The sequence below is a fragment of the Mauremys reevesii genome, linkage group 15 (assembly GCF_016161935.1).
Source record: "Mauremys reevesii isolate NIE-2019 linkage group 15, ASM1616193v1, whole genome shotgun sequence".
Taxonomy (NCBI): domain Eukaryota; kingdom Metazoa; phylum Chordata; order Testudines; family Geoemydidae; genus Mauremys; species Mauremys reevesii.
The window spans coordinates 37,194,554-37,217,400 of NC_052637.1; the positions used below are offsets into that span (position 1 = coordinate 37,194,554).

Below are 22,847 nucleotides of genomic sequence, written 5' to 3' on the forward strand. Positions count from 1 at the left end.
CATTTACTAGTAGCAGTAACATTATATAGTTGTATTTGAGGAGCATTATATACTTCCTCCAGTTAGTAGCATTTAACATTAACTTTACACCAGATTGCTGGATAATTAGAAATTCTAAAATTTAAGGGAATTTATATCGTTGGCACTCATTTGGAAGGGCTGTACTTTGACAGCAGTCTACAATATTCTATTAAAACACATGGCTCAGACTTCAATATTTAACAAGAATTCTGTGGAGAAATGAAATTTTAGTAAAAATGTTAAATTAAAACAAAGTTGAGTAGATCTCATAATTCATAATTGTAGTGTCAATGTTTACATGTACTAGATAGGAAATTTCTCCTGTACTTCCTGATAATTAGAAAGCTACTGGAGTATTAAATATGTGGACCTGCAGATGCAGAAGACTAGGTCTCTAAACAAAACTTAACAGACCTAAAATTAAAAAGCTATTAAAAGTCATATTTCTCAGGTAATTCAAAATTTTATTCTTCCCCTTCAAAGAATATTACCTCCAGAGAGAGTTAACAGGAAGGACAACTCTGTTTTGAACCCCTGCCACTAGTAATCCCTATGAAATCCAAAAAAGGTATAGATTTGGACTTTTCTCTGGAATGGTCATATCACCACATAAATTCAGTTAAGAGGATACTTAACCATTTTAATAATGAACACTCCATCTCTCTCCCTTTCCCCAGCACACACTCTCTTACATGGAACATAGCACTAAGTCAATGGAAACTCAGGACATAAGTATGTTTGGCAGTGCTAGAAGAATATGTCTAGAGGACATATCAAGCAGTTCAGCAGGACTAGAACTGTTGAAAACAGGAAGTATGGAAGCAACTTCAAAAGTTCTTAACATTGCTACTGCCAGCCAGGTTGATGTTAGAAAGTTATTAATACATTTCAAAAAAGCATTTGTGTCTGTGAAACTTGGGGGCAGACATTATTGCAATGTTTAAAGACTTTGAAGTAAAATCATAATATGAAAGTGTTTAACATTCATTCCCATGATAGACAGATATTCCTACCATTTGCTGCAGCAAGGAAAGATTTGTTGTTGCCCCGTGCTTTGTTAGTAAGGTCTTCCGTGATATCCATATGCCGATGAATTTCTTGGCACATTTCTTCAAGAGTTTTGCAAAGATCAGCTTCCCAGTAATCTTTGTCTAGGCATTCAATTAACTGTGCCAGCTGGACCTTTGTGCTATAGTACCAGAGTTTCTTATCCTTCTCATTGTCTGAATCTTCCTCTCTGCAATAACAGTTTGAGAACAATTGTTTTATACATTTCAGATAAATGAGGAAAATTAGATAATATGAGATTACCTTCCCCTTTTTTTCCAAGAAAATATTAAGCAATAAGGGCTGAATAAGATAACACTTGAGATTCACCTTTGGCCTCCCAAGCTTCTAAAGAATTTCCCTCTCTCTCTTTCCACCTCCAAATGTTCTTTTAACACCACTTCCTCCCTGCTCCCTCAAAAAAGCCAATATTCATGATCACTTCCCTGGGAGGTTAAAAAAAAGCTTTTAAATCATTGCCTCAAATTTGGTTTGTCCATCTCCCAACAGGATTTACTACGGTTACTTTCCAATTACACCTCTACCCCGATATAATGCGACCCGAAATAACATGAATTCGGATATAACGCGGTAAAGCAGTGGGGGGAAGGGGGGACACACTCTGGTGGATCAAAGCAAGTTTGATATAACGCGGTTTCACCAATAACACGGTAAGATTTTTTTGGCTCCCGAGAACAGCGTTATATCGGGGTAGAGGTGTATTACAATATTACTAAATGCCTATGCTCCCCAAGCACTCCTAAAAACAATGCAATATTATGGCTTTGATAGATTTAAAATTTCAGTCAAAAAATTTAAAGACGGGGAATCCCACAATAACCATAAAATTTTTATATTACTATTCAGATAATATTTACTTGTGTGCGCATGCACCAGAGTGGTGAGGAAGGCACTGGCCCTTGCACTCACTGCAGAGGGTCTCTATTCAGATCCCTGTAATCTGGAGGTTTTGGGAGCACAATGCTCTGCTCCTCCTCTATATCTAATTCTTCCAAACAAACCAGTCTAACATATCAAGGGAACTTGCTGAGTTTCCCTCACTACTAGCCCTCTCTAGTGTCCGTGTCCGTCCCCCTCCGCCCCCATGCAAGTGGATGATTTGGCCTTATGTATTCAGGAACACAAGCATCCTTAGTGATTTCATGAAGTTTATTTACATATTAGAATACTTTAAATTAGGATTATAAAGCAAGATAAACAGTCAGTTACACACAGACAGTGCAGAAAAATTCCAATTCACCGAAGTGTTGTTATGAAGACAATCATCCTCAAAACTGACAAAATATCAGGAGCTTGGAAGCAATGGCAATATTACATTACGTTAAATCAATACCTTTCTAGATGCTACTTCAAATTATGTTTTTGATAGGCTGACAGAATCTGGCATATTGCAAAGAAATACCACCCTTTCCATTAAAAAAGGACTTGGGGAAATCTTTCTTTGCTTTTGGAAGGCAACCTAATTTATTCCTTTAGTCCAGTGGTCCCCAAACTTTTTACTTTGGGTCTCCATTATCGCTGTCCGCGCCCCCTCCCCTCCCCAAAGCCACCATTGGGACCTAGGAGCGAGGCCAGGAGCTGGGGCTGGGGTCAGGGCTGGTGCCAAAGCAGAGCGGGACTGTGTGGTGCTCCCTCCGTGTCCCCTGTGCGCCCCATAGTTTGGGGACTACTGCTCTAGTCTTTCTAATCTCCATCTGATCTTCATAGTTTAGCATGTTCTAGTTGTTTATTATTTAGTAGTTTAGTGGTTTTAAAAGGTTTCCAAGAAAAATGGTTATTTAAAAAAATTTTCAGGTTGTTCACACAGATTACAGATCAAAGGGACAGTTCAAAAATAGTTTTTATATTGTCAACCCTTTGTTCTTATTTATCTCTGTGGTGTACTCTAACAGTTAGCCACCTATATGTTTTTCAAACTTAACACAAGTAATGGTTAAGCCATATTTCATCTAAACCAAGAAAAATTTATGCTAGTCTGATAAATGCTTCAAATACTATCAATGAAGAGATTGTGGAACTACTGGGGCATGGAGAGGAAAGGCAGGAGGCGGAAACTCGAGAAGAGACGGGAGAAAAAACAGCACGCAAATGATAATATAGCTTATTCAGAGAAAGGAAGAACAGACTGTAAATGAAAAGAACAGATAAGAGAAAGAAGTGGTAAAAGAGCAAGAGGAAAGAAAAGAGAATGCATGCTTACAGTGTTGTATTTATTTGTTACTCTTGTTTTATATCCCTGGCAAACACACCACTGCAATGATGGGAGTGAAAAGGGTTGGCAGAGCTGTTGTAGGTGCTAGACCATCATTTTGTTGCTTACTAACATTGTTGAGCACATATAATTGTTGATAAGCATTATACTTTTATGAAATTACTCAATTACTCAGCAGCAACTATGTTTGTTTTTCATTTTGAACCCAATTTATAAATCACAGAAGATTACTGACTAACCAATACAGAATCCCACTTCACCTATCTATCTTAGCTACTTAGAAGACTCCCATTATCAAAGTATCTGAGTGCCTCTCAGTCTTTAGTGTTTTATTCTCAACATCCCTGTCAGGTAGGGAAGAACTGTTATCACCATTTTACAGATTGGAAATGGAGGCAGAAAGAAGCTAAGCGACTTACCCAGACTTTGGCTGTGGCCATCAAGCAGGTTTCCTCCTTTGACCTCCTTTTTTCCCCACCTAGCTTCCTACCAATCAATCCAAAATGTCACAACTGAAGTCTTATCTGTTGCTCTGATCATACAGTTACCCAGCCTAAGCCACCCACCCCATCCTCCCCTCCATCTGTTCTCATTTCTTCTTACTCCGGTGTCGCAGGGCTCCCTCAGTCACCCCATCATACTGCAATATAGATTTGCATCTAGTAGATGTCTCTCTCCTTTCCAGGCATAGAGACAGAGAGCTTACCCTACCATCTATAAATTGCCATGTTACGGTCTGAGACACCAACAGAATCCTGAGCCACCCAGATGGATGCTACATCACAAAGCTCTAATCCTGAGCCACCTAGATGGATGTAGTCAAAGCTCTAATCGTTTCATGACTGCTCTGATCATGTACAGGAAATAGACTACTGAAAACAAAGTATTTTTTGAGAGTGTCAACTAATTTCTTCACAGGGTTTCACTGGGCATGGTATTTCCCTTGGAAAAAAGCTACAAAGAACATAAGGACAGCCACACTGGGGCAGACCAATGGTCTCCAGTGTTTTTGCCGCCTCAAGCGGCGGAAGGGGGGGTGGGGAGGGGAAGCCTTGACCAGTGGCACTTCAGCGGCAGCTCTACTGCCGCCACTTCATTCTTCAGCAGCAATTCGGCAGCAGGTCCTTCCCTCCAAAGAGCTGTATGTGCCGCCCCTTTCCGTTGGCCGCCCCAAGCACCTGCTTGCTGCGCTGGTGCCTGGAGCTGGCCCTGCCAATGGTCCATATAGCCCAGTATCCTGTCTTCTGACAGTGGTCAGTGCCAGATCCTTCAGAGGGAGTGAACAAAACAGAGCAATTTATTGAGTGATCCATTCCATCGTCCAGTCCCAGCTTCTGGCACTCAGAGGTTTAGGAACACTCAGCTAATGGTTGTTCCTTTCTAGATTAGAAACTGCTCTTCCCAGAGGACAGGATGGATAAAAACCAATGATTTAAAATACATAAATAAATAAAAATCAGATTTTGTTTATTTAATTCGATTTTTTTGGATAAAATGCTTTTTGAGGAAAAACCTATCTAAAGATATATTTGAGCTATAATATATCTCATCATGGAATAGAGATTATAAATTCTAATTCTATAGTATGAGACAATATAGTCACATAATGTTTAAGAAAAGTTTGTAAATGAGTTCCAATAGTTAATGGATTAGGGACCCCATTTTATGGGGTTCCATGGGTTTCTGTATAGATTATTTAGGTTAATCTTTCTATCTACCCAATGGGACTCAGCGCTCAGTCTAGAAGATACCATCAGAGATGCTTAGTTTGCAGTTCTCAAACTGTGGATTTGTGTCTCCAGAGATAACATGCTTGTTAACAGCAAAAATGTTTTAAAATAAATAAATAAATATATAGAGGTGAGAAATAACAGACCTCAACCCTATTGTCCCTCTGCAAATATGTGTACACAGAGTCAAACCCCTGCCTCTCTCTAAAAGTGCAAAGTTTCAGAAAGTTCAATGAGTAGAAGATTGTTGGGGGCAGAATAGATTTGGACAGAAGAAGTCTGGAGATAAATGTGAGAAGGGAGGGACAGGCAATAGAAACAAAAGTGAAACTGTATGAGCAGCATATTCCAGAAGTCTTGAGGTCTTTCTGAATGTAGCCTTCATTGATTTGAGATCTACCATACCATTCTCTCACTAGAAGGGAAAACCTATAATGACAGCAAGCTGTAAAAGAGACCCAGTTTAGGAATATTTTAATAAAGTTCCTCTACCTGTGGGTAAGACAGGCATGCATGCAAAATGCAAACAATGCAACAAAAATTCAAGGCCTGGTTGCCCAAATGAAACAATATCATGAGACGTGTTCCTTCTCAGGAGAAAGCTGCACTGAAGACGATGAAAGGAATATGTCTGAACAATGCAGGATCTTCAGGTTGTTAAACTTTTTTATTTCATTCTTCTTTCTTAAGGACTGCTTGTCTTCCTTCTGGACTATTCCTGAATTCTCATGTTTGAGCAATAAATATAGTGGTTACTCTATGGTACTATCATTTTAGATGCAGCTGTGATAAAAAATAAATAGCTGAAATAGGCAGATCTTCCTTTTACAATTTCACCTTTAAAGTAGTACTGAGTGTCAGTGAATGCAATGAGTAATACTAAATAAACAGTATGGTAATAATAATTAAGTAACTGCATTGACTTCTTTTGTTTAGGAGAATCCATCCTCAACATACAGGATTCTGAAGACTATCCACCTTCAAGACCACCATCATTTTCTATACTTTCAGAATTATCTGCTAAAGACAGTGTTTCAGTCACATCATGTATGTCACATAGCCACAGTATATCACCTGTAGCAAAAAGAACAAAAAATCTCCATCATCCAGAAACAACCAGATTACAAAAAGAGGTAATTACTGAAAAAAATTCCTGGTTTGTTTATGCCACAAACTCTCCTTTCCCTATGATTCAGGGCTCACACTTCATTAACATGGTTCAGTCATTAAGACCAGGATACAGTCCACCCAACAGAGTAGATGTCGCAGGCAAATTGCTGGATAAAGTGTATGAAAGAGAAATGGAGCAGTGTGCAAAAGGTCTAGAAGGTGAAACTGTTATCCTGAGTCTTGATGGGTGGAGCAATGTCCACAATGATCCTGTTGTATGTGCTTGTGTGACAACAGAAGAAGGGAATGTCTTCCTTACAGAAACAACTGACACATCAGGAAATGCGCACACAGCAGAATACTTATAAGAAGTAGCAGTAAAAGCTATAACAAACTGAAAAAAAATTCAAAGGTCTAGTACGCAGCTTTGTCAGACCATGCTGCAAATGTATCCAAGATGAGAAGAAATTTAGGCGAGAGAGAAGAAAGTCCCAAACTAATAACATACAGTTGCAGTGCTCATTTGATGCATCTCCTAGCCAAAGACTTCAGTGTTCCAGACATAAAGGCTAATGTTGTTGAAATTGCAAAATATTTCTGTTAACAACAACTTTGCAGCAGCTACTCTGAAAAAAGTGGGAGGAACCAAGCTGAGTCTCCCACAAGATGTGCGATGGAACTCACTAGTGGACTGTTTTGAGCATTATATCAAGATCTGGCCTAACCTGATGACATTTGGTGAACAAAATCGTGAAAAAATAGCTAAATTTCTCAACATTGAGCTTAAGAGAAATGTTGAACACATGCTGAGTATCCTGAAGCCTATTTCTGAAGCCTTGAACAAAATGCAGGGAAAGAGCTGTTTTATTGCTGATGCTGTTGAAATTTGGAAGGAACTGAGTGAGATCTTAAAAAGAGAAATATGCAATGACAGAGTTAAATTACAAGCATTAAACAAAAACGAATGTTTTAAAAGAAAGTCACACCAGTGAACTGGTGGAAGTCACTTAAGCACTTGAATTCAGAGACTGTTGGAGTGATAATCTCACTTTTAATAGCAGTAGCTTCTTCTGCCAGTGTAAAAAGAATATTTTCTTCCTTTGGACTAATTCATTCCAAATTGAGAAATCGTTTGGGACCTGAAAAAGCAGGAAAGCTTGTTTTTCTTTTCTAGATTATGAACAAACAGGAAAATGGAAGTTGAAGACAACTGAGTTAGCGGCAGAAGCCAATATTTTACATTTCTCATGTTGATCTGGCTGACAGTCGATTTAATTTTTGTTTTTTAAAAAAATATTTCATTTAACTATTTTAGTTAAAAACAATTTTAACAAAAACAAGCCTGATTTTAAAAAACTTGAATGTTTAGCTAAATTCAAAAATTCATATGCTTGTTTTGCTAAATTATGTTTGCTGTTGAAGAAAAAAAATCCAGAATACATAACATTGTTTTAATTAAATAAAACAATTTAAATGTCTGGTGATGTTCTCCCAGTACAGCATGGCAAGAAAATCCTCCGAATATTAATGATTAACCTGTTGAATTGGAGATAGTTCACCTCCCAATGATTTCATAAATATCTGCTTCAATTACCTTTGGTAAATGAAATAACCAAACAATCATTCATTTTCTGATATAGCTATAAAACTAATCTGAAAAGTTTTCAAAATAAATCACTTCAAACATTTATAGTGTGTATCTTCTAAAAATGAAACCTACATCTCTATCTGAGTTGTGAAGAGTATATATTAAGGTTATAACAACCAAGAAGAATGCACTTTTCTGTAGAAATCCATGATTAAATCGAATCTTCCTGACTAGTGATTTAAATCAAATCCACCCTGCCAGAGGATTTTCCCTTCTTGGGATGATGTCAAATAGAGATTGGAAAGGGCATGAGACAGGAAGAGATCCAAAGAAAACAAGAACTCAGGTCTGTTGATGCCCATGATCTGGGCCTGCTGGGAGCCTTACAGAATGAGAAAGATGAGGTCTGGAGTTTGTGTTGACAGTGTGGGAGGGAGATCCTTGCCACTCAAAGAAGCTGTTTCAACAGAAACAGCTGATATTTCTGGGCTGGGTGAGTCAGCACTGCTCCTAGAGAATGAATCAGGGGAGACAGTGGAGGATAGAACCAGAGAGAGAATGGGGCCCAGGACTCTTGCTGCTTCTGGGGCAAAAGGAGTCTGCTAGAGCAGGGGTCAGTGGAAACTCCCATACCTTGGACATTTTCTTCCCCTCTGTCCAACCTGGCCTTTTGGTTTTGAGGTCATGTTGACATAGTGAAATCACAAGAAAAACTGGATGTGAATATCTGTAAAGCCTGGTCCTGCTTCAGTAAAGAGGCTTCCAACCCTTCCTAATACTGCTATTGAGTGGTGGAGACTACACATACACAAAGCTGAAAAGGAGCAGAGGCCTCCAATCTATGGACACCTCAGCACTGTTGACAACTGAAACAGGAAGTACTGAGTAAAACAAATCCTCCAGTGTCCTTGAAATACTGCCCTAACCTCCCCCCTCCCCACCCCCCGGAAGATTAGTTGGTGGGTTAGAGGCGAAAAAAGAGGCCAAACTTCTGGCTAGAAAGAGGACACAAACATCCCAGAGGAACTTTTGTCTGCCCTGAAATAGAGTCTGGGTTTAAATATGGCTGCAGTACCACAAGCATGCTACCAGACCAGCCAATATCAGGTTTAAGTAGTGGAAATCTCAAGAGAAATTTTACATTTTAGTATGTCTACACAGTAATTAAACACCTGAAGCTGGCCTGAGTCAGCTGACTCGAGCTTGCAGAGCTCGAGCTGCGGGGCTGTAAAAATACGGTGTAGCTGTTTGGGTCAGCTTGCAACCAAGGCTCTGGGGGTACCAGAGCGCGAGCTCCAGCTTGAGCCTGAACATCTACACCGCAATTTTACAGTCCCACAGCCCAAGTCAGCTGACACTGGCCAGCTACAGGTGTTTAACCACTGTGTAGACATTCCCTATCTTATCTTTAAAGTATGGAATTTAATGTTTAATATTAGTAAGTATGTTGAGTTTTGACAGAGGGATCAGAGGCTGCTAAATAGCCTGGCAGCTTGACTTATGGCTCTCTGTTGATCCAGACTATTACAGTTGATGTTTCTCCCACTTCCTCCTCACTTCCAGAGATTCTGGTTAAGCAATATCTCCAATGGAAAATTTGAAGACCTTCAGTGTAACCTGAATGATTTAATAAGGGGAGGTACAAGTTTGAGTTGGGGCCACTACAGATGATAAAACAGGTAGAGCCACTACCTACCGCCTTTGGTTCCAAGTTTTAAGAAAATGTATTGAGTGGAGATAGAAGTTTGTCAAGGTAAACTTTGAAAAATGTTACATCAATGCCAAATTGAGAATCTGAGACCTGTTTTTGTAAGAATCAAATTACTACAGAACAAGGATCTAAATTTGACATTACCAATAGATGTTAGATAATTAAACTACGATCCCCTTCTCGCCCTCTCAGTCCTCATTTTAGGGCAAAGCTTTTTTCAAATTTTATCTTATGTACTGATTTAACTGTTTTAGATGCATTTTTTACTCCTGGGGAATTCTGCGCAGAATTCATGTCCCCTGCAGATTTCTTTGCTTCCCTGCAGAAAAATGACTTCTGACGGGGAAGCAAAGGGAAGCGCAAAAGCAGTCATGTGCTCCTCCCTGGCAGTGCAGGCAAGTTGGTTTGGGCGCCCAGAGCAGCTGATAGAAACATAAATCACCATGGGGGGAGGGAGAATGGGCAATCGTGCGTGAGAGAGTATGTAGAACTTGGTCCCTCTCACTCGCTATTGTGGCACACTAATGTATAGAATCACAGGACTGGAAGGGACCTCGGGAGGTCATCTAGTCCAGTCCCCTGCACTCATGGCAGGATTAAGTATCAATCTAGACCATCCCTGACAGCTGTATACTCCTGGGGGAATTCTGCACCACTGCACAATGCAGAATTTTGCAGAAATTAACGTGCACACAGAATTTCTTTCCCCCCACAGAAATGGGCTGCAGTGCTGCTAACTGCCACAAAGGGCCACTGGACCCAGCAGAACCCAGCTCACACATAGAAGACACTGCTGGGGGACGGAGAGGGAGCGAGAGGTTCCTGGCAGCTGCTGTTCCCAGCATGCCATGAGGGAAGGAAAGAGCAGTGTTCAGGAAACTCCATGCAAGCCTGGTACCAAGCATCAGGCTGTTTCTCCCTCTGTATCTCTGGGCTCTTGTGGGGAGGGTTGCGGGTGTCTGGCCCCCCGGCTGGGCTCGGGGGAGGCAGAGAAACAGGAATGGGATTGTCATTGTTTCTTTAACTCTCTATTCCGGGAGGAATTTTTGTGTGTGTCTGTACTATTATAGACATACTTGCTGATAGGTAGGGCTTGTCTCCACCACCAGGGAGACTGATGCTGTCGCAATGTAGTGAAGACCCACTAAATAGATGGTAGAGCGCTTTCTGGTTGACCCTGGTACTCCACCTCGCTGAGAAGAGTAAGGGAAGTCTACCAGAGAGTGTCTCCCGATGATTCAGCGCCATGAAGACACCAGGGTAAGTTATTCACGCAGCTGGAGTAGTATAACTTAGGTCAACTTACCCCTGTAGTGAAGACAAGCCCGTATTTTGAAATAAATTACCAAAATAATTGAAACTGGTGTGTAGTGTTATAATAATAAAAATTTGCAGACTTTAAAATATTATGTGAAGAATTTTTAATTTTTTGGCGCAGAATGCCATCAGGAGCAATTTTTCCCTTTCCTTAATTGTTCTTTTTGTTTACAGGCTAGTAGTTACGGTTCAGCATAATCCATATTCGGTTCCAAAAAATGCACTAAAACAATAAAACTGTAGCCATAAAATTTGACACTGCAATTAACAACTATCAACAATTAAATCTGAAAAACAAGTACCGTAAAAACTAAAATTTGTGACAAATCATACTTGTACATATTCTCTTGCTATTAAGATAGTTTATTGAGGGAGTTTAAGATTTCCATTTCATTCCATGGCAAACTATAATTTCAAATTGTACCTGCAAGAGTAGAGACTCCATATTAACACTGAAGTAAATCACTGATAAGTATCTGGAAGCCTAGATGGTGCCAAAAATGGCAAAAATAAAAATGTTAATTTTCAGTTTTAACAGTGTAATGTTAGCATAACAAGATTTCTAAATTATTTAAATCTGATATACTGTAACCATTCTCAGATTGTAAAGAACCTTTTCTCCTGAGTATCTGAACTGAGTTTCTCCCACCACAATTTTGGGATCTTGGGGGAAGAGAGAATTTATGTTAGCATGTATTACAAAAATCTTTAACCTAATCAGTTTCATGTTCTGGTTCTCATACACACAACTGGTATTGTCAGTATTGGCAATATTACAAGGGAATGTTTAAATCCAAGGAAAATCTTTAACTGAAATTTAGGGTATCCCCCTTTTTCAAAAAAATCTTTGTATTTTGTGCCTAAGACATCTGACAATGTACCTTTAAAGAATTAAAAGATTTCCAATTAAGCAGTTTAGATAATAAAGAGCCTCAATTTCATTTTCTTTTAAAGTGTTCACATTTATTTAAGATTTCAAATACTTAAAGTTTATAATTGTTCGCACACCAATCAGATCACTACTTTCTGGGTACTGTACAGGTGCATTAGATATAATTTTTAAAGCTGTGGTTCTAAAAAGTCACACATGAAACATTTGTGGAAAAATATTTACAAGTACAGCCTGCAACCAACTGTTCCCCAAGATGACTAGTGGCATATAGGGTCTGCTCTAAAGCCCATTAAAACCACAGGAATTATCAGCGACTTCCATGGATTTTGGATTAGGCCCAATAATGGGTTTAAGGAGAAAGTGACAAGGAGACGCTGCTCACTGAAAGCACACTGAGTAGCTCCCGTTTGACTCCAGCCTTGTAACAATAAGGTAGTAACAAGATGACTCACGACCACTGAAGTACTTCAACATAAGCAAACTGAAACAATGCAGAGATGAACTCTGTCTTTGCTCTGCAAAGAACATTTAAGTGAAAAAAGCATTTACATCATTAGTTCACTTCTATATTTTGAGCACTTAGGCAAGTACTTCTTTTACTCTTAAATGTTTGACTATCCTCTTATGACTGAAGTGGAAGTTCACATTTTTAGCACTTTATTTTCTAGCCTCCATTTGCTAAGGGAAAAAGGAAGTGCACTGAAAAAGTCAGGCATATGCATCTCCAGTGCAAGTTTATTGCAAAGAGAGATGTTTGAATTATTTTGATTTTTTTCCAAACAGGAAAAATATATATTTTTAGATAGCCTTTTTCCTCTGAGTAAATACAACCTAGGAACAATTACCCTTCATGAACCCCATTTTCTTCTTTATTCTCCTGCAAAGACTGTCTGACTAACTAGTCCTCCCAGCTGAAAAGGAAGTGTCAGTTCTCCTTAAAGTTCTCCAATGATCCCCATTTTAAAGTTTTTAGAGTTGCTTGTTTACCTCTCAGCAGCCTCTAACAGAATATATCTACACTGAAATCAGGAAATATGATTGCAGAATAGGTAGGCATATCCAAACTAGCTTTTACCCAGCTAGATCAAAGCTAGCTTGAGTAACAATAGCAGCGTAGCTGAAGCAGACCAGGTTAGCTGCTGCAGTATGTGTCATGGGGCCTGGGCAGGGTTATACTCAGGAGGATAGCCCCTGCCACCATGGCTACACTGTTGTTATTACTCAAGCTAGCACTGATCTAGCAGGGGTAGGCAATCTGCAGCACGCGCGCTGATTTTCAGTGGCACTCACACTGCCCGGGTCCTGGCCACTGGTCCGGGGGGTTCTGCATTTTAATTTAATTTTAAATGAAGCTTCTTAAACATTTTTAAAACCTTATTTACTTTACATATAACAGTAGGTTAGTTAGATATTATAGACTTATAGAAAGAGACCTTCTAAAAATGTTAAAATGTATTACTGGCATGCAAAACCTTAAACTGGAGCTGATTTTAGGGGCTCACATGTCCTGGTATGCAGTATTCTGATAATCTCAACAACGCAGGATCTCTGATCATGGGGTATGTATTTTGCAGAACTACAGAAGTGCAAGAGGAAAGACAAATTAAAATCACTATTTTGCTGAAACTCTCCCAGTTTTTCTCTGTCTGAGCCTGTAGTAAAATTAAGATCCTGTGATTTGATTTCATGCTGCCATAGAAATTGTGATATTAGATTCGGAGAAGGACGTGGGCTATTTAATAGCCACTGTCAAACCCAAACTATTAGCAAATGATACTTAGGGTTTGGGATTTTTTGTAATTAGTGAATGGATTTAATATTTTTCCTAGGATGAAAAATCTTTAAAAGAAGCAGTGGGAATTCAGAGGAATAATCTATTGCTAACGGAAAATGCCCACGTCAAAAGAGTTGAGGAAAAGCGTGTCTCACAGCCTGACAAATCAGGCTATGACACTTTGTCCTCACCCACAACTATTTCACATTTGTGGACAATATATACCTTCAAGTCAGTGACACTGTTATGGGGACCTGCATGGCCCCACAGTATGCCTACATCTTTATGGCTGACTTAGAACAACGCTTCCTTAGCTCTCATCCCCTAATGCCCCTATTCTACTTGCACTACATTGATGATATCTTCATCATGTGGACCCATGGAAAAGAAGCCCTTGAGGAATTCCACAATGATTTCAACAATTTCCATTCCACCATCAACCTCGGCCTGGACCAATCCACACAAGCAGTCCATTTCCTGGACACTACTGTGCTAATAAGCAATGGTCACATAACCACTACCCATACCAGAAACCTACTGATCGCTATACTTACCTACATGCGTCCAGCTTCCATCCAGGACACACCACACGATCCATTGTCTACAGCCAAGCTCTAAGATACAATTGCATTTGCTCCAGTCCCTCAGAGAGACAGACACCTACAAGAGCTCTATCAAGCATTCTTAAAACTACAATACCCACCTGCTGAAATGAAAAAAGATTGACAGAGCCAGAATCGTACCCAGAAGTCACCTACTACAGGACAGGCCCAACAATGACAATAACAATGCCACTAGCCGTCACCTTCAGCCCCCAAATAAAACCTCTCCGGCGCATCAAAGATCTACACCCTATCCTGAAAGACAATCCCTCACTCTCACAGATCTTAGGAAATAGACCAGTCCCCGCTTACAGACAGCCCCCAGCAACCACACACCACACAACAAAACACTAACAGGAACCTATCCTTGCAACAAAGCCCGATGCCAACTCTGTCCACGTATCTATTCAAGGGACACCATCACAGGACCTAATCACATCAGCCACGTCATCAGGGGCTCGCTCACCTGCACATCTACCAATGTGATATATGCCATCATGTGCCAGCAATGCACCTCTGCCATGTACATTGGCCAAACCGGACAGTCCTATGCAAAAGAATAAATGGACACAAAGCTGATATCAGGAATCATAACATTCAAAAACCAGTAGGAGAACACTTCAATCTCTCTGGTCACTCAGTAACAGACTTAAAGGTGACAATTTGGCAACAGAAAAGCTTCAAAAACAGACTCCAACAAGAAACTGCTGAACTAGAATTAATTTGCAAACTAGATACCATTAACCTGGACTTGAATAGAGACTGGGAATGGCTTGGTCATTATAGAAATTGAATCTATTTTTCCATGTTAAGTATCCTCACACCTTTTTGTCAACAGTCTGGAATGGGCCATCTTGATTATCACTACAAAAGTTTTTTTTCTCCTGCTGATAATAGCTCATCTTAATTCAACTTCCACCTTTTCATGTTGTGTGTGTGTGTGTGTGTGTGTGTGTGTGTGTGTGTGTGTGTGTGTGTGTGTGTGTGTATATTCTTACTCTATGTTCCATTCTATGCATCTGATGAAGTGGGCTGTAACCCACTAAACTTGTTAGTCTCTAAGGTGCCACAAGTACTCCTGTTCTTTTTGCAGATACAGACTAGCACGGCTGCTACTCTGAAATAAATCAGGCTACGTAATTCATCAGAAACCAACAGAGGGAAGCCCTCATCTGACTGAGGTCACATACACAGAATAAAGTTGTTGACAAGATCAGGCTGATCAACCTAACAATACATGATAGGCTGCAGAATCTTACAGAAGATTAACTGCTACAATGGTGGCTTTTATGATCTGGGGAAATTAAAAATAATTAAAATGACAGAAAAAAACCTTCACCTCACAATTACAGGACATGCTAATATTCTCCGTTAACAAGTTGAAGTTATACCCTTGGTGGATTTAACCTCAAGAACTAGTTAATACTTTAAGTATCAATGAATGATTATGTATTAATGCTAGCAGGAAGAGATGACAATATATTCTGAAGGACTACAAATGCATGGTTTGGCCTGATGTCTTGCAAGTGACAGAATCATATTGATGGCCCCTCGTCCCAGAGATTCTGACTAACATTTTGATAGATTTCAGTCATTAATTTTGTAAAATTTTATTAACTGTAACTTACTATGGACTATTTTCTCCAGGGTTGAACGCTTAATGAGAGATGATATGAAGAGATAATAAAGCTCACAATGTTAAGCATTTTATTTTTCTCTTCATAAATTTCCACTTCTCTTGCCATTTCATAGCTACTGTGTTAGACAAGATTTTCAGTAGTAGCCAGGATTCCACTATCTATTTTCTATTAGAAAATAAAGATCCGTTTACAACTCCAAAAGTAACTTTTCGGGGAGGAGGAGAAAAAGAGATCAGAGTACTGTGAGCTACCATAAAGCATATATTAGATTATGATTAATCAATCACATTTATGACAATAGTACCTAAAGACCAACCAAGAATGGGTCCCCAAAGTGCTAGGCACTGTAGAAACAAAACAATAGACATCCTGAACTCATAGGTCTATTCATTCACTTCCTATTTATAGCCTGAAGACTTATTTCATTTGTACATGCTCTCCATCACTGCAGTCCTGGCTGGGAGCAAAAGTGAGTAATCCAAGAGGATTTCTATTAGTCAGGCACAGGCAGACCATCGAGGGTCACCAATATTCAACAATCAAATCTCCATCAGCAGGCGGAAACTGTATTCTGAAGTTGTTCCTAAATCCTGGTTTCTATGCAGCCTGCTACTATGAAGACACTGGCTAGATCCAGTTTAAGTAATGTTAACAAGACGTTCAATATTTTTAGAAAGGATAGTGTAATGTTATTTTTCATATTTTTTAAAGTAATCTCTTATTGTCTGCAGTAACTCTGCGGATGCTCAAGACCAAAACACATTCTTTTACTGAAATTCCATTTCCCTTCTTCCACATTCATGCCTACTACACACTGGTTTGTTTTTGCACATGAGCATTGGGCTGAAAGGATTAAAGTTCTGTCATATATAGAAGAGTATTTAAACATTCGTTTTGGATAAACTACATGGATGAATTACATGGATTTTGGAAACCTACATAGAAAAGTACACAACATCTTTGATCTTATATTACAAAAATATATACCTTTAAGATGAAAAGAGTACTTATAGGAAAAAGGCTTTAAATGTTCTTCAGAACAGACTAAAGGACTGGATTTACTTACATAATAAGTCTTCTGTTCAGGAACCAATATTTCCGTCTGTTTCTGTCGTATCCAATGGGTTCATGTCGAATGTATGGTTTATTTTTTTGGATTTCAGCAACACAGTCAGTTACACCAGGCACCTTATGCGCTACACAGACCTCACACTGCCATTCGTCCTCCGGTACCTCTTCAAGAGGTGGTTTCACACACTCTAAATGGTACACAGCTGAGCAAGTTTCACAGCAAAGCAAATCCCCCAGTTTGTGACAAACCCTACAGTGATCATCATACTGGATAACACCTTCAGACATTAGCTCCTCACGTGCAATGTTTGTTGTAAGAAACTGATCTACTAAAAACTGTAGAACTTTGATTTTACTCTCTACTGGTCCATAAGGATAGTCCTCTGCCTCTTGATAAGGAAGAACATGATGGTATTCCTTGTCACTCTCACAATATACCCGCAGAACCTCTGGCCACGTCATTCCATCTATGAAATACAAAGTGGAATTAACGCTATCTTTGAGGTCAGCAGGTCCAAAGGTAGTATTTGAAGTGTCTTCTTCTCGCAAAACTGCTTTTAAAAGCACTATATGCATCTCTGCCATAAGTGTGCATTGCTCTTGACTTACCAGAGCAGCACAGAAGTCCTCAAAACGAAAAGGAGACAGGCGTAAAACAGTGCCAAAGTTCCGTAGTACCTCATAGATGGCAATAACATTCATTATATGCTCATTAGGCACCATTAAGTCCTCAGAGGATTTAGGAAACTCAAGGAGTGGTATGTCTTTTTCTTCCAATATTGGAGAACGTGGACGATGCACTCTTTGTCTTCTTCTACCTGTAAATAAAAGTAACAGTAAGAGTTTTGCTAATCACAAGCCAATATACTTGAGTGTGCCTCCTATGAATGGACTTCATGTGTAAAATTTTCCTTCAGAGCTACTGGATGTTTTATCAGCAGCTGCACTCAGCTAAATATAGTATTTCTCCAATTACGCCCAGTATTTTCACCTTACCCATATTTTTAAGAGTACTAAATAAAATTACTTCACAAGTCTAAATCACAAGTTTCATTTCAGACTCATGTTTAAACTTCCAATTTTTAATACACTTAAAACCAGTTTCTTATGTAATTTAAATCTGACATCCAATTCTTAAAATGAAATGTAAAATCCAGACTAAGTATTCAAATTGGCAAAGTAAGCAGAATCAGAAACCTAAATAAATTGAAAACAAATAGACAAATGCCCTCAGCACCCAAAACACTGATAGTGTCTCATTTTCATTCAGTATGACTAGTTGTTTTGCGAAAGATTTAAGTAAAATTTCTAATCTCTGAAAGCTTTTAATTCTTAACTGATTTTTATATTCAATACAATTCTTCAAATTGATATTTTATTCAAATGAAACTAGAGTACTAGCAACAAATCATGTTGCTATTTGCCTACTCAGCAATGGGGTACAAACACTTTCTGGCAAGTGGGTGTCTTCAGCTATTAGTTTCTGCAGAAACTAAGTTTTTTCTTTAAAAAATTAAGTTTCCAGCCCATATGGTTGTGAAGGAAAGTTTCCAAATATGTATTGATGTCCTGTCTTCCTAAATTTGGAGACAGATTCCATGCTCTGCTATTTTGCCTGTTTATAATCAACCGAAGAGTAAAATTAACAAGACTTTGATCAGCATCTCTATTGCTAATGAAAATTTGTGCCAGTGGTGAAACTGATCAGTATGTCAATTTCATTGCAGCTGCTTGGAGAAGACAAGAAGTACCAGAGCCAAACACTGGGGAGGACATAAAGAGAGAATAGGCAAGGAGCAGATTAGCAAAGACCCACCCTAACTTTCAGGAAACTCTGGAATGGAGAACGTTGTTGGGCTTTTTTTTTTTAAATTAGGAGGCAACTGGGGTTTTCAAATTTACTGCAAATAGAGTCCCAATCAGGGTTGAGTTAGAGCACTCTCTCTTTTTACAATAGGTGGGACTTGTGGATAAATTAGCTTTCTAACCAGAGTATTCCCTCTGGCCACTGCTGGTGGTTCTTTTCTGCTTTCTCTCTCTCTCACACATCCCTAAAATAAAAAGGTCTTCACTACTTGATCTTCACTACTTGATCTTCAATACTGGCTTGTCGTTATCTGGTAAATGTTTAAAACCATGCTTGCAATAAAACAAAAAAGGACCATGGAGGCAGGGATAGCTCAGTGGTTTGAGCACTGGCTTACTAAACCTAGGGTTGAGAGTTCAATCCTTGAAGGGGCCACTTAGGGATCTAAGTCCCTGGTCCTGCTAGTGAAGGCAGCAGGCTGGACTCTATGACCTTTCAGGGTCCCTTCCAGTTCTATGAGATAAGTATCTCTCTCCTTAAGAAAGTTTCCACCATGAAGGAGAGAGATGTCCAAATGCCCCTAAAACAGCTGCAGAAAAATTAATCTTATGCCTAGAACTGCCTTTTCTAATTATCAGAAGCCAGAGAGATGACTGAATACACAAAAGGTCAGATCTGTTGAGTTAGAAGGGTTTTTTTCAGCGTAGAATACATTTTAAAGCTGCACCCAAACTTTAGTACCACCTTAAAGAGAAAAACTCTCAATTAACAGAAATACAAAACAAAAAGAAAAACCTATTTTTAAGGAGCGTTATGTTCCATAAAAGATTATTTGACAGACAGTTCCATTACAGGAATAGTAAATCAAGGGTTGAGCCAGTATAGAAAGACGATATTAGACTCAAAACAACTACTATATTAGGTAAATTGCTCCCAATCTTAAAGTAGTTAATCTAATTTCAAGTTTAATATATTTACTTTATAATGTGAATAAAAATCTTGTGCTACGATGTTTGAATTACACACTCTGAAAGGATAATACAGTATAAAAGATGAACTGCCAGATGTTTCCATTATAGAAGAAATGGATCAAGATTGAGAAGTGTATAAAAATAAATTTCCAAGTTTAGTTAAGCTAGAGTTGTTACCCTGTGGAAAATGGAAGAAGGGCATATAAGCATTCTTTCAGTAAACAGCTGCACAAGTCAGTGGAAAATGTTTAAACATGGCAGGCATAGAAGAACATCAGGATTTCACAGCTATAGATACAAAATGCTGTTGCAGCAAGAATATGTAGAAAGAATTCATTCCTTCTATGGTTGGGATTCAAAATTCTTTTAGGCTCAAACTTGAGTCAGTTTGATGAAGACACTTAGCACCAACAAAATAACATGTATTTTCTTGGAATTAACCATAGACTCCTGAAACTTACTTCTGATTCAAGTGGAACAGTCTGGAGAATAACCCTAGTAGCTGTGGTCCTATCCCAAAATTTTTTCACTGAGACCATTCAACCAAATGCAAGGGAATCTACAAATATAATTTTTGCTGCCCAAGTTCTGAATTAAAAGAGCTCCTCTATCTACCATAAAGGTGGCCACAAAAGAAGAGTAAGAAGCCGAAAGAAAGAGAAAGATAGGTCTGGATCGTCTTCCATGTTGACCTAGAATCATCAGGCTTTCAAAATATGAACTCTGTACTCGGACAGTTCAGGAGTGAACTAGAAGAGGATATGACTGGCTATGAGACTGGAGAAAACTGAAGGCTTCACCCTAACCCCTCAGATACTTTGAAATTTGCTGCATTAGAATGTATGGGCTTATGAATTAAAAACACCAATAAGCTTATATTGTTCCAAAAATGAGAAAGAAGATTGAGCTATGTTTCTCTGATGCAGTTGTGTATTCCTAGCCTCAGAGGTAAATTTGATATATATCATACCGGTCTAAATAAAAGGAGCAGAAAGGCCATCAGGTGTAACATTCCTAGCCTTCCCTGTCATGGTGAAAACAAATTAAGTACTTTGAGGAGAAACTTGCTGGTCTCAAATGCAAAGAAAAAAAAGCTAATAACTGGTCAAGATAAGGAGAAGCCTTACAATGTATTTACCAAAATGAAGCACTTCACTTCAGCATATGAAATGATGCACAAGTTATAGTTATATTATTCCCATCATCCTCCAACTTCTACTGAAACTATTTATATAGTGGTACACACACTGTGGTCTCTGATGGCCCTCAGAAGAGGTAAAATTCCTGTTACATTAATAACTGAAGCAGGTGTGAGAAGTAAACTGAGCTCTTGGCTTCAGGACGTAAGTTGCAATTAGCATTCAGGTATCTTCTGACACCTTTTTGTCTCTAGTTTGCCTTGGTATAAAGCAGGGAGGGCTAAATTGCAATAAATCTAAGGGGTGCAAATGAGCAAAGATGTCACATTATGTAATGTTAAATTCACAAAGTATGCACCTAATTCAATTCCTATGTTACAATTTTATAAATTGCCTGTTTACAGGCAAACATACCTAGCTCCTCGTTACACTACTTCAAATTCCACTTCAACTAATACCATTGTAAAACACACATTATTTGACAGCCTCTCCTTAAGAGCTGAGAGTCATCTCTCTCAGCTCAGCCACACTTCGTTTTGAGTAATTCAGCAATGTATGCAGAGTGGCTTCCAGAACCAGGCAAGAAAAGCATACAAAAGATGCAGAATGTTTTACAAAAGAACAATATCCAGTCATTTCTTATATGAATGGCTTAGATGCATGGTATTTAGGCCAGTCTTGTGCTTTTATACTTATTTGTTAATATGGTTGGTGCTATATCCTCCCTCACAAAGCCTGAAGATTACGAGACAGACACAGAAGATGCACTGGAATATTCAGAAGACAATGTTACATATGTGTAAATGTATTATTGTTAGTGCATGTAGCACAGAACTGTAAAAACAATAAGTCAGTCAGGAAAAAAAAAAAAGGACAACTTTACAGAAAATAATTCATCAAATAATCTAGTCTCTAATGAAGAATCTGTACTTCCTGGGTAAACTGTTCCTAAATTCTGCACCACTGTGGCAGCTTCATTTAAACTAAAATTAATTTATGATTACACATGAAATCAAACCAGGAGTACCATCGCCCCTATTTTGATATTAAATTCAATTTTACACCATTCCATATTTACAATAGTCTACATATGTTTTTGTATTGACAATACTGTACATAATTACACTGCAGAATTTGTCACTCGTGAAGCTGAAAGCTTGGGCATCTAAAAAGGATGAAGCTGGGACTTTTGGCACCTATGGTGGCAAGAGAGAGTTTTGGACTGTGGCACAACCACATTATGTTTATGTGTATGATTCTGATAACTATTTCATTGCCAATCATTTTAACAATTGCCATTTGAAAAGTCATCTATAGGTTCTGGAATTATTCCATTGAGATGGATAGTTCATTTCCGAACTCTCAGAGCTATTATGTTCAAATACTTTTTCAAAGAAACAGGCTTTGAACAATTAAATAAAAAAATAAAAAGCTTGGATTCTGAAGTACAATTCTGCAACAACGGTTGGATTCAACTTTCCAAAATCCAAATTCATTTTATTTTTTTTAGAATCTCAGGGAAGTCCCAATTTCTGAAAGATAATTTCAGATATTTTACTTTAAGAATATGGATATTTTGATTTGTGAAATCAAACTGGATACCTCATTAACTACATGGATTTCTCAGTCTAAGAGAACAACAATAATTAGGGCTGTCAATTAATCACATTTAACTCACGCGATTAACACAAAAAAATTAATCTCGATTAATCGCAGTTTTAATCTCACTGTTAAACAGAATACCAATGGAAATTTATTAAATATTTTGGATGTTTTTCTACTTTTTTTAATATATTGATTTCAACTACAACAGAATACAAAGTTGACAGCGCTCACTTTGTATTATTTTTATTACAAATATTTGCACTGTAAAAATGGTAAAGAAGTAGTATTTTTCAGTTCACCTCATAAAAAAAAGTACCGTAGTGCAATCTCTATTGTGTAAGTGTACTCAAAAACAAAACAACGTAAAACTTTAGAGCCTGCAAGTCCACTCAGTCCTATTTCTTGTTCAGCCAATCGCTAAAACAAACAAGTTTGTTTACATTTACGGGAGATAATGCTGGCTGCTTCTTATTTACGTCACCTGAAAGTGAGAACAGGCGTTTGCATGGCACTTTTATAGCCGGCATTGCAAAGTATTTACGTGCCAGTTATGCTATTCCAGGGGGCATGCTTCCATGCTGATGATGCT

At 38.5% G+C, this 22,847-nt stretch overlaps 1 protein-coding gene across 14 annotated transcripts in view; it reads right to left on the reverse strand.

Moving 5' to 3' along the window:
- BPTF (bromodomain PHD finger transcription factor) overlaps positions 1 to 22,847 on the reverse strand; it is an 89,753-nt gene that overhangs the window by 53,297 nt on the left and 13,609 nt on the right. For 12 of the 14 annotated variants that reach the window (XM_039502029.1, XM_039502033.1, XM_039502024.1 and 9 more), the window contains exons 2-3: positions 16,732 to 17,554; positions 1,035 to 1,258 (exon numbers count right to left, since the gene is read on the reverse strand). In XM_039502029.1, the coding sequence (XP_039357963.1) occupies positions 1,035 to 1,258; positions 16,732 to 17,554 (1,047 nt within the window). Of the gene's footprint in view, positions 1 to 1,034; positions 1,259 to 3,720; positions 4,025 to 16,731; positions 17,555 to 22,847 lie in introns of those variants that run through there. The other 2 variants (XM_039502032.1, XM_039502031.1) reach the window with 2 other exon arrangements.